The sequence below is a fragment of the Necator americanus genome, chromosome X, assembly GCF_031761385.1.
Source record: "Necator americanus strain Aroian chromosome X, whole genome shotgun sequence".
Classification (NCBI taxonomy): Eukaryota; Metazoa; Nematoda; class Chromadorea; order Rhabditida; family Ancylostomatidae; genus Necator; species Necator americanus.
In genome coordinates, this window is record NC_087376.1 from 16,597,262 (window position 1) to 16,609,831 (window position 12,570).

Genomic DNA, 12,570 nt, shown 5'->3' on the forward strand with positions numbered 1-12,570 from the left:
GAGAATCGAGAATGCTTTACTGAAATAGCCTACAACAACTAATAGACCCCCTTCCTGGGTTTGCTTTTGGAATAAGGCGGCTCCCACGGCTGCCTAACTACTATCGGTATGCAAATAAAACTCATCATCGCGGGGAAAGGCTAAGTAAGGCTTAGACGAGAGACACTCTCTCAAGCGGAGGAAGGACTCCTGTTCCATTCCCCAGACAAACTTGGCCTTGTCTTTTAGAAGTACGTACAGAGGTGCGGCGATTAAAGAGAAATTTTCTATGAATTTGCGGAAGAAATTTGCCATGCCAATAAAAGCTTTAACCTCTTTGATCGTGGAAGGTCTGGGAAACTCTCGGATCGCCCTCAGATTGCGGTCGATGGGGCTATAAGAATTGCCTGAAATCTCATGACCCAAGAAAGAAATCTTGGACCGCGCAATTTCTGTCAGCTTCTTACCCGAAGCCTTGATGTTGAACAAACGAAAATAAAGGACCTTCCTAAGGGAGGCCAAATGGCTCGGGAAGTCTTTGTCGAAGATAACAATGTCGTCTAGGTAGGCCAGGCAGTTGGCTTTTAAGCCTGCCAATAGAGAGAAATCGAGAGAAGTAGGCGCCGGTATTCTTAAGGCCAAAGGGAAGGTAGACGAACTGATACACTCCATGGTGGGTTGCCCATCCACATTTCTCCTGTCTCTCAGGTGATAACAAAAACTGCATATAACCTGACGCTAAATCCAACGTCGTATAGTATTTATGACCCGCTATCTTAGCGAGTATATCCTCGATCCGTAGCAAAGGGTAATGGTCGGGGATGGTAATCTTGTTAAGAGGACGGAAGTCGAGACAGACTCGAAGGGAACCGTCCTTCTTCTTTACTAACACTGTATTATGGATCCAAGGAGTATCACTCTCTACTATGTGACCTGCTCGAAGCAATTTGTTAATATGCTCATCGAGCTCTTTCTGGAATTTTACCGGAATCCGTGGAGGTCTAAAGCGCGAAGGAGGAGTTTCACTGGTTGTCTTAATAACTATCTCGGTCTCTTCGTATGACCCTAAGTCATACGCATCACATGAAATGTGATCACTGAATTCATCGAAAAGCTCAAGCAGCTGCTGACGCTCCCGCTCCGAAACCTCCGCCCTCGGACAAGTCCAGCTTAAACGGCAAAGAACTATACTGAGTATCGGGGCATACCGCCACATTACAAACGTTACCTGCTACCGAATTTGTGTTAGGGAGGAAACGTAGCTATAGCGAAAGTCTCCACAGTGGCGTCTTCGTCGATCCGCACGGCGGAGGAAACCTGCTGGCCCTTACATAGGATCTCGGTCTTGGCCGAGGGGTTAGAGACCAGCAATCGCGTCGCACCTGCGTTAAAGACCACCGGGGAGACCATTAGCGAGCGATCACTCAGGTGGATGGATTGAGCGGCGAGAACAAGTGGGGAATGGTCCGCAACTTCAGAATAGCAAGGGACAACAGTTTCCGCGCTAGGCGTCAAGACTGTAGTCTCGGCGACGCACACGGGAATTTCTTCAGCGCCGTTTATAAGGTTGGCGGGGTCTGGTGCCGGAGCGTTGCATGAGATGCTGACTTGGTGATCGGCCATATAAAATGTACGGTTTCTACAATTTATACTCCACGGTGGCAAGCGACTAAGAAGGCCGTTGCCCAAGATAATATTGTAGGCTTCTGCCTCACTAGGAACGCACGCAGATTCCGTAAAATAGAAAGGCTGGTACAGGGTGGGCGAACCAACCTCAAATCGGAGATCAGCGTGACCGCCAAGCTTGACAGGCACACCTGCCATGCCTATTGCGCACGGTGTATCGCTGTCCCCCATCGCAAACACCCCCAATAAGGGCGCCGTATCCCTAGAAGTTATAGTAATAGCGGCGCCAGTATCTATTAACGCTAGGATGAGGACCCCATTGACTCTAACTGGAATTTGTGCCACAAAGAACTGGTCTCTGTTGGCAATAGCCAAGACTTCTACAGGGACAGAGGTGCGTTGTCGCAGCCATGCCGCGATTACCCTCAAGAAAATACGGCCTATAATTACTACTAACCCATTGACTACACGAGCCGCCTCCAAAAGGATGGTGATTTGATGTTGTTTCGAAGAAACATCTTTCTCAAATCAGTGGGCACCTCCGCCCTATTACTGTAGTTCGTTAACCATGGCTCGCCAAACGAGAGGGACGCATCTTTTCTATCTCCTTTCATCCAACTGATCCTCATTTCTTGTTCATTTCATTTCCAACACTTGTAATCCTTTAGATTCGTGTTTACCAGGACACCTGGAAAACAGAACCAACAACAATCGATAATCAATAGAGAAAAATAAATCAAAATTAAACAAGAAAGCAAATGAAACTCACAGCTTTTCATCAAATCCTGATCTTTTATTTTCACTATCACTTTAACAGTGCGGTCACTCTGGATTTTGAGCATTGTCTTTTCCACATCCTCCCGCACCAGATACGAGAAGATAGCCTTCTCTTTCATTATTGTCTAGACCTTAACACAACTGAACTTTAATTCTCCTGACACTGTCGGCATAATTCGCCACACTGCGTGTAAATCGTCGGCTAGACGCATCAATCGCTGAAAAAAGAAGAGAGAGAACTAACACATAGAGAACTTCTATTTTGCTATAATCAACTCACTACTCCAAGAGCACGATTCTTTCTCTCTGACTCTTGGAAAAGATCTTCAAGGAACTTTCTCTCCTGCACAACCTTATTACGTTCCTCTTTCAACATCCGAAGTGGTCCTTCGAAGGGCTCCTATTAAACACAAGGAGAAACATAGATCATTCTCACATAACTCTTGTTTTCTCTCATGAAGTAATGGTACAAATAAAAAAAAGAAAATTAATATAAAACACTTTGCTCACTTCTACGTCCCTCGCTATTGCGTAGGACCACCCCACTGGTGTATCACTTCGCTTGTTCTTTTCTCATAATGGAACTGACATATTTTTTCTCCTGTTTGCTTCCTTTCACAAATCTGTAAAACTTTCAAATATGCGCGGAAAACATGTAATTTATTTAAAATAAAATAAAAAAACAAGAGGTAGCAATACACGTACGACCAACTCAGACAGAGTTCACTGAACTTGCGGAAAACAAAATAACAAAGAACAAAGAACAGCAACCAATGCAGGTTTGTGCAAACGTTGCGACTGCTCCCAGTACCGTGTTAGGTAATCCAGCCATGTTTGCGCACCAGCTGTTCACTTCTACAGTAGCGCCATAATCTTGCAGATAGGAATGGGAATAACAAGTATAAATAATATTAAAATTTCTATATTTTAATATCATAACCATCTTCTCTCCTACTACGACTCCACCCCCATAGTGTAAGAATTAAAACATACTTTCGTCCCAAATCAAAAGCCAACCGTTCAACATCCTACACTTCGGTGCTCCTTCCAAGAGATCCTGTCTCTACTCCACTCTTTTCACTGTCCTCTTTACTACTCTAATACCCCACTCTATCAATGCAAAATTACACCCCCTCTCCCATTTTTTTAAAACAATCATTCATCTATACTACTTAACAAAGATACCAGTCTACGTAACACACCTCTTACTCAACAGAGCAACCACATTGCTGCCCGTTAGTGTAGTAAACGAGTATGCCTATTAACGACGCATCAACTACCTCCAACAATCAATCTCATCTTCCCAATTCCAAACTAATCAACTTCCTTTCGCAGATACACTTTGTAAAAGTACATTTTTTTTCTCTGAATCCTTTCTTTCTTTTAAAAAAAGAGTCACAAAAGATTATTTTTTCTCTCTAATCAAACAAAAACAAATACAGTAGTTAACTATCATAACATAAATATGCGTATAGAGCTTTCATAGATTTTATGAATAGTTCTAATACCGACACACTCAATTCTAACGACGAACTCCTATCATCGGAAGATATTATCAAGAAAACTGCTTTCAAGAGAAAAGGAAGATCACATTCGTGTAATCAACCAAAACGCCAACAACAAGAACCCGTATCAACTCAAAGCGCTTCTCGATCAAGAAATCCTTCGTGCCCTGCAACTTCATCTTCTCCCTCACCAACAGCAGCAACCACTAGAGAAGCAACAACTCCCCTTTCCAACTACGATCTTATATCGACCGAAACTATTCACAAAACCCCAATGTCAAACATGGATGCATAGAACTTCGCTGACCGTTTGGACAGAGTTTTCGACAATGAGTCTATCCTCATACTGCACAAAACTTCCCACACTCTCTGAAGATCAAGGAGGTAAAGGATTGATGAGTTTTCTAGAAAAATTCAACGAGATAGGCAATATCATGGGCCTAACCGAACACACAATGGTTCGTCTTCTACCAGCTCATTTGGAAGAAGTAGCTAAAGCAGTTTTTGATAGTTTCACTAATCTCGAAAAGCAAAATCGGCGGTGTGCTGTTTCCAAATTACAGCAACACTTCTCCACAGACCATCATCTTGACTTAGCTGGAGAAAAACTTATGGACATGAAATTGGATCCGTCCAAATCTCCTAGCGTATTTATCAACAGAATTTGACGAGACTTTTTGGACGTATATCCGAATAATGACTATAAGGAAAAACGTGAATTCCTTTAAACAACCATTTTTACCAATGGTCTTCTATCCGCCGTCAAACAAAAACCCAAATTGCTCGGTCCCTTTCCATTTTAGGATTACAAGCAACTGCTTACAGAACGTATCTTCAACCTAACATGTCCCGATCCCTCATCTTCTAAAAGCAAAGAACTTATAGCTAAAATTGATAAAATTCTTTATAAGATGGAGGAGTCACCAATCAATAGAATTTCTAAACCACAAATCTCCACATCGCAAAAGTTTGCCGCAATATTTACAAAACTACCATTCCCCACACAATAATACATGCTTTCGATCCTTCTATAACAAAAGAAATTATTACCACAATGATAACAATCGCCACGTACATTTCACCTCTTCTCCGCGACAGAACTTTAACCAAAGGTATCATAGTAAACCATTTTCCAAAAAAAAACGATTTTGATCTACTTCACCCCCTCCCCCCCCCCAACCGTTTCGCAACTAGACGTCAACCCCTCTTCCGCAGAAACGGGGACATAAATTCCATTTCCGCCAATTTCGCAACTGAAATCCTGCTCTAACACGCTTTTCGTCCTTGCACTTACCTGCATATTTCTCTCTTCTTCCTTCGCAGTTTTGCACGGTTATCAACTCTGTACAGCAGGATATTCGGGACGACCAGTAGCTTACCCCGAAGCCACGTCATGTTCTCATTTCCCTAATTCTTCAATCATCATGGTTACAACAGCAATTGTCTTTGTAGAATGAACTGAACCCTTCCCTCTACCAGCCTTCCATTGCTTTAACAAAATAAAGAAAATATATGCTTCATCATACTTGCTTATATCCTTATCAGTTAACAATGATGAGGAGTACACCTTGTAGAGCACTCACTCTGTCATTCATTAAGCGATTCAAAAATTAAAAATTCATGGGCTTTCCTTTGAAACAACTTTCCGCAAATGCATATGGATCAGAAAATAATCTCTATCACTCTTACCCGTGCTTTTTTGGAGAGAAGTGCTCATATACAACTAATGTATATGTGGAAAAAGGTGACATCGCTACATACGATGGAAATAACATTGACAGTCAATTTGGAGATATGGCTAGTTGCCATATAAAAGACACATAGTGCCAATTATTTCATGGTACTGTAATCTGGGAACTTTCATCTCAAAAACCTTTTGCTTGCAAATTTGTAAAAGGAGCGGAAGGAGCCGCTTATTTAACACCTTCACATATAGTCATCGATAGTATTCAAAATGCTCTTATCTACAAAAATATAACGTTTATCCAGTCCCAGAAAGCAGTATGATGGCTTTATCCAAATTCTATTCCAATGGATAATGGAGTTTTCATCTCACTTCTTGAGGTAGACAACCTCAACCCCCAAACAATTTTATCTGCATACGCGACGGTTGAAGAAATTAACCAGAGACACTTTAACGCATCAAAAATACTTCATCTCCTCAACACATTATATCAAGGCAAAGTCAGAAAAACTCAAAATTCTACAAATATTTTCGCTCGTGAGCTTTCTAACGATGATCACAATTCTCTTGTCAACAAAATTTTGAATTACTAGATTCCATATTATTCCCTCAGAAAAACCATTTCGTTGCAAATCATTCCCTCGACGACTACCACGCTCTACCACTCATCTCAATTTTGAACAACTATCAGGTATTCTTCTTAACCACAAAAATCAACTTCCTCACAAAAATCTTATCAACGATTCATCTGCCGTTGCAAAACATATTGCCTTGCAAATCGAACCTAATTTTACTCTTTTAATAATGATTATTCACTGACGCATGAACAACGTCAAGATCAAAGACATTTAGAATTAAATGCCAAAATGCAATTTTTAAAAATAAAACTTGAAGAAACCATGATTTGTGAAATGAAGTGACATGAAATGTGATTTCAACTTCCTTTCTGATCAAATATGCTCCCTACATAACTTCAAGGTTCAGGCAATTAAAAGCGTAGCCCAAATAAACCCCACTAGTGCAGCCCGTATCCTACTGAATAGAAACGATATCTTCGCACTTTCAGCAGGAGATGTTTTAATGATCTCTAACCAGTTCAAACTGATGAAATCTACCTAGATCATAACATTAACGGTAATTGTTACCTCTTCACACTGGTGCGCATAGGAAAATCTATTTACTTTGCGCAACCCGGAACAAGAGATTTAACTGCATTTAGTCCAATAACCCATTGTGGACACCTACCTTTTAGAATTTACAATGATGTACTAACCATTACAAATCCCCCTCTGGTTATACATACCTTATTATGTATACCTTATTACACGTTATATGTTATATGTTATACGTTATATGTTATACCTTATTAAAAATAGACTCATTTCGGAGAATATAATTTCCATAAAACATGGTAAAATCGAAAACTGTGACGAGTCTATGAATTGAATACCAAATAAACTTGAACAAGAAGCAGTCAATACAATATCGTATATAGAGCCTAAACATCGGAAATTCTTCAAATGGAAAAAGATAAAATAGCACATTCACTTGGATTACATATTTCAGTCAAAACCATTGTAATCATAATCCTCATCTCATTAGTTTTCGTACTTTTTGGTGTTCTATACATTCAGTTTCCCGCAGTTCACTCTTTAGCATTATATTTAATGCCATAGCAACCTCACCTCGTCTTTTCATAAGTAAAATAAAATTGAAAAAGAATAAACCATCTGCACCAGAACCGTTTCCCCCAAGGATAGACGTTATACAACGAAATCTCTTAGTTCAATACTTTTTCTATATTGACCAGTCTGAATGTCCGGCTAAAGCCGGACTTCAGACTTTCGCTGTTTTAGCTTCGCTCCCTTTCACTGATCAATGAAAGTTGATAGTAGTGGTGTTTTCTGTAAAATCTGATTTGCGTTTTTATAACAACACTTTCCTTCTCTTCTTTATATTATAAATTACGAATTAAAGATCACGGAGTTTTCCTACCAAATGAGTCAATTCTACATTTGGAGAATATTCTACCATCAGCTACAAATACTCCTTTGATGCCAGAATAATATAGCTGCAATTTGAAAGCATTACTCGAAGTATGGGTATTCCTCCTGATTTTCCCCAATAGTTATTATAGAATGATGCTTTAACATAAAATGACGTGAAGCACATCATCCTACTGATAAAGATAACGTTCCACGTCAGATCACATAAACATCCTGCTACTATTTAAGCAGCCGTTTTCATGCGCGTTTTCACTTTCTGAGAACGGCATGCTACCAACTTGAGACGAACGAAGAAAGAAATAGATACGCGGAGGAGTCATGAAGGTGAAAAGCAACGCGCGCAATGGTCACGGCTATGAAACGGCTTTAACCATTTATCTTTTGCGACATGCACGCGGAGCTATTGCGCACCATTTCGATTCCGCGGGACCCGTCTCACCCCACCTTATACCTATCTGGCGCCGGCGCATCAACGACGCCGTGGGACCCGTCGCACCCCCTCCTATAGGTATCTGGCGCCGGTGGACCCGTCGCACCCCCTTTTATAGGGGTCTGGCGCCGGTGGACCCGCCGCACCCTTTCTATAGGTATCTGGCGCCGGTGGACCCGCCGCACCCCTTCTATAGAGGTCTGGCGCCGGTGGACCCGTCGCACCCCTTTCTACAGGTATCTGGCGCCGGCGCACCAATACGACGCCGGGTGGACCCGTCGCACCCCCTTTTTCGAATTTCGTAACACACAGACAAAAACACACACACACACACACACACACACACATACATACATACACACACACACACACACACACACACACACACACATACATACATACACACACACACACGGACTAAGCTCGTTATTATATATCATGATACTGTTGGAATTGAACTCAACTACCCCATTCTGCACGACGAAAACGTACAAGAACAAACTTTTCACCCACAACAACCAAAAACCACGTTTCTAAATTTTCTCCCAAATGCTTATTCCATACAACACAACTCTATGTCAACCATATTTATACCCATCAAACTCAACTCTTTATGCACTGTAGCCAAACCAATAACATATAACGCTATAACAGCCAATGGTACACCTATAAAATTCATAGATCACATTTCACCCATTTTAGTAATGGGTGATAAATCTATGAAAATAGACAGCTTCGTAGTACCAGACGAAAACTGTACCACAAACTCTATATACTAATTTATATAATGATACTGTTGTTTGTATCTGATGAAGGAAACTCTTCTAAAGCCTCATTCAGATAACCCTGTTATCGGCACACTAATTTCATATTTTCCACATGACTGGGAATTTTTGGTATATGTATATAGACTTTATTCATTAACTTTACCCCACAGAATAGCTGTAGGAAAAACGCTATTTCGTACTACAAAGAGTGATACTGTTGTTCTTCGAATGTCAAACACAACTCATACCCTTATTTCTTTACACAAGAACACGTTAACCGCAACAGCTAACTATGTAGCAAAAGAATCAACATGATCAACAATTTTCTCTGTCCATCAAGCAGAAACTCTTAAAACAAGAGACACCATCCCAACAATCTGAGAAATATACCCCACCAGAAGGGGACATTAGCAAAAAATATGACACTATTCCCTTCTAACAACGCATTTCCCATTGAGAAACTCGTTAACATTAACAAATCCTCCCTAACAGAACACGAAATCGGTAATTTTTTCTCACTCTTACAAAACTATCAACACTGTTTCACCTGACGGAAACTTAGGACACTATAATGGTCCCATGACACACAAAATCAACTTTGTTCCCCACGTCCAACTCCCGAAACTACATCCATATCGCGTTCCTTTAGAAAGATAACAAGAAATTAAACGACAGATAGACGAGATGTTACGAACTCATGTTATCGAACAAAGCACAAGCAAATTTACATCTCCTATTGTTTTGGTTAAAAAAGGCTTCAATAAAGATTAATTGCGATTCACAGTAGATTGCCGTCAAATCAATGCCATAACTGAAAATTAAACTTATTGTATTCCACATATTCAAGATATCCTTGATATAATCAATGGAAAATAAATTTACAGCGTTCCAGATTACAAGAGTGGATTCTTCCAGATCCCTCTTTAACCCAAACATAAAGAACGCACCGCATTCTCATCATTTTTAGCCCTCTTCCAACTTACAGTAATGACTCAAGCCTTGAGTCAAAACCGTAATGTGCCTTAGGAACATTCCAAAGAGTTGCAAACAACCTCATCCGCGAACTACGTGCATGTTGTTTCGAATACATTGATGACATTGCTAGTCACTCTATACGTCAGCATTTTCTTGATTTAGAAGAGGTTTTCCAACATAGTGCTAGTTTCGGAATGAAACTAACACCGGAAAAATGTATCTTTTTACAATCAGAAGTGAAATATCTTGGCGTGCTAATCAGCAAACATGGCACGCGTCTCAACCCAGACAAAGTTGCAAGCATCGTAAATATCCCGCGTCCAACAGATAGGAAATCTGTCAAATCATTTTTAGGCGCCACATCCTATTTTCGCCCCTTCATTCCTAGATTTTTCATCATTGCGACTTTACTCAACAACTTTTTAATCAAAAATGCTTCTTTCTCATGGACAGATGAGCACGACCATGTGCTTTTGGCCCTGAAAAATGCTTTAGTTGAACCACTAATTCTAGTACCACCTAAACCAGGACACCCATCTCATTCATACCGACGCATCTACCATCGGTATAGGCGCATGTCCTTTGAAAGTTGATCACGACACTTGCAAAAGACACCCAACTGCATATTGCAGCCGCCTACTTACAAAATATGAGAAAAACTATGCAGTGATCCAACTTGAAGCACTAGCTATAGTATTCGCTCTCAAGCACTTTTATCCATACATGGTTAATGCAAAAATCACTCTGGTTACCGATCATGCTCCATTGAAATCCTTAATGCATCGATCAGACCTTGTAGGACGCCTCACTAAATACCAAATAACAATGCAGGCGTACGGTATTAAAATTTAATATGGTGTAGGAAAACACAACACCCTATGTGATCTTCTTAGCTGATATCCAGTAGCACGCATGAATTCCATACAGCTGAATCGTTCCTTTCCCTAGAGGAAATACAACAATCCCAAGTCTTTTCTAAATATAGTGACCTAATTCAATTTCTCAAAAGGAAATATAGTTTTTATTACCCATCCAATACAATACCTCTACTAATCGTTCCTGATCAAAATTTACAAACTAAAATCATCCATATTTTCACGAAAACCAACTTATTGGATCCCATTTTGGAATTAGAAAAACATACAAATCAATTTCAGCAAAATATTTTTGGCCACAAATGTGGAAATCAGTTACCAAATTTATACGTAGCTGTCCAATCTGCGAGAAAATCAAAACCCCTTCAAGTCACACTATACGTGAGGAATTAGGAATGTTCCCAATTCCTTTACGACCTTTCGAACGTATCCACACGGATATCATTGGACCTCTTCCTCAATGTATTAATGGAAACAAATTTATTTCCATTACAGTCTCTGCATTTGGCAAACTAGCAATCTGCACTCCAATTCCTAACCAAACAACAGATATTGAAGTGAAAGCACTAATCAACGATGTCATAGCCAAGTATGGCATTACTAACAAAATTGTATCTGATCGTAGTTCTAACTATACAAGTGAGATATTCTCACAGAATAAAAAGATCTTAGGAATATCTAACAAACTAACGACAAGTTACAACCACAAAGCAAATGGACAAGTCGAAAGAATGGTAGAAGTAATCACAGATTCTCTCACCGCATATTGTTCAAATGCTAAAGATATGTGGTCAGACTTTTTCTAAACTATCGTCTCTGCTCATAACACAAAAATAAACGACACTAAAGGATGCAGCCCTTTTTTCGTTGCATATGGCAGACACCCAATCACGTGGAGTGACATCGTTCACCAACTGCCAACCACCATATCTTACGCCACCGATAGCTTTGGAGACCAATTCAGCACTGCCCTGCAAACCCAAATAATCGAAGTCGGAGACCAAATTGCCAAACAAACAGCAAAATACAAATCAGTTTACGACTTCCACAACAAAGTTTTCTTTAAGGACGTTTCCACTGGAGATCTTGTCCTATTACGTAATGATACCATTCGCGGGGCCGCGTATACGAGTCTGATTGCTACCTGCACGTGGTGGCCCTGCTTTAACTAAACGCAATCAGGCGTTCGAGTGTACGCATTGGGAACGTACGAGCTATATAACCTGCATTGTCATATGGCGAAAGCTTCCTATACATTGCAAAAAGGTGCTGTCGTCCAGCACACCGCCAAAACCCATAACCTGAAAGGTCAACTGCCTGAAGGGAGCATTGAATCTTTGGCAACAACTATTCGTTTCGTCACGCTGAACCGCCAAACACTATCGAGTGAACTCCAACAAGTCGCTCTATCCAGACTTCTGCGATATCTCTGTGTGCCTTTTGCTGCACTGCAGGAAACACGTATGAGAGATCGGCCCGTCATCAGCATTGAAAATTACACCATATACTGCGGCGATGCTGATGAGAACAAAGTAGGTGGCTGCGCGATAGCTGTGAGGAACGATTACAAGAACCTGGTGGAGGAATTTGGCTCAATGTCGTCTAGATGCGCCCTTTTACGACTGTGGGATCGCGGAGGACGTAAACTCTGGATCGTAAGTGCTCACGCACCTACGGAAACCGCTGAGGACAACAGTAAGGACGCCTTCTATGATGAACTCAATGCGTTGATGTCTAAAATACCAAGCCAGCAGGTGGTCATTGTCGGAATCGACGCAAATGCGAAGATGGGACTCGAACAGCAACCCGATGTGCTAGGAAAATGGTACTATGCGGCGGGGCGCACGCCGGACAACGGTGACCGTCTGGTCGACTTGTGCGAACAGACGGGCCTCATCATCGCTTCCACGTTTAAGAGGAATCATCGACGCCATCAGCACACGTGA

At 40.9% G+C, this 12,570-nt stretch overlaps 6 protein-coding genes across 7 annotated transcripts; 4 read left to right on the plus strand and 2 right to left on the minus strand.

Moving 5' to 3' along the window:
* Window positions 1–487: 487 nt before the first annotated feature.
* RB195_023569 (uncharacterized protein) lies at window positions 488–1,195 on the minus strand (the record flags this gene model as incomplete). The annotated part of the gene is made up of 1 exon (XM_064211051.1): window positions 488–1,195. The coding sequence occupies one exon, from the start codon at window positions 1,193–1,195 to the stop codon at window positions 488–490; it is 708 nt and encodes a 235-aa protein (XP_064066932.1).
* A 29-nt stretch (window positions 1,196–1,224) lies between these two features.
* Window positions 1,225–1,836, minus strand: RB195_023570 (uncharacterized protein; the record flags this gene model as incomplete). 2 transcript variants are annotated; one of them, XM_064211052.1, is made up of 1 exon in its annotated part: window positions 1,225–1,836. In XM_064211052.1, one exon carries the CDS (start codon window positions 1,834–1,836, stop codon window positions 1,225–1,227), a length of 612 nt encoding a protein of 203 aa, XP_064066933.1. The 2 variants fall into 2 exon arrangements, with proteins under 2 accessions (XP_064066933.1, XP_064066934.1); XM_064211053.1 differs by having other exon boundaries at window positions 1,225–1,803.
* A 2,037-nt stretch (window positions 1,837–3,873) lies between these two features.
* On the plus strand, window positions 3,874–4,182 carry RB195_023571 (uncharacterized protein; the record flags this gene model as incomplete). The annotated part of the gene is made up of 1 exon (XM_064211054.1): window positions 3,874–4,182. The coding sequence occupies one exon, from the start codon at window positions 3,874–3,876 to the stop codon at window positions 4,180–4,182; it is 309 nt and encodes a 102-aa protein (XP_064066935.1).
* Window positions 4,183–4,216: 34 nt separating this feature from the next.
* Window positions 4,217–4,555, plus strand: RB195_023572 (uncharacterized protein; the record flags this gene model as incomplete). Its single annotated transcript, XM_064211055.1, has 1 exon — window positions 4,217–4,555. The coding sequence occupies one exon, from the start codon at window positions 4,217–4,219 to the stop codon at window positions 4,553–4,555; it is 339 nt and encodes a 112-aa protein (XP_064066936.1).
* Window positions 4,556–10,926: 6,371 nt separating this feature from the next.
* On the plus strand, window positions 10,927–11,430 carry RB195_023573 (uncharacterized protein; the record flags this gene model as incomplete). Its single annotated transcript, XM_064211056.1, has 1 exon — window positions 10,927–11,430. One exon carries the CDS (start codon window positions 10,927–10,929, stop codon window positions 11,428–11,430), a length of 504 nt encoding a protein of 167 aa, XP_064066937.1.
* Window positions 11,431–11,859: 429 nt separating this feature from the next.
* RB195_023574 (uncharacterized protein) lies at window positions 11,860–12,570 on the plus strand (the record flags this gene model as incomplete). The annotated part of the gene is made up of 1 exon (XM_064211057.1): window positions 11,860–12,570. One exon carries the CDS (start codon window positions 11,860–11,862, stop codon window positions 12,568–12,570), a length of 711 nt encoding a protein of 236 aa, XP_064066938.1.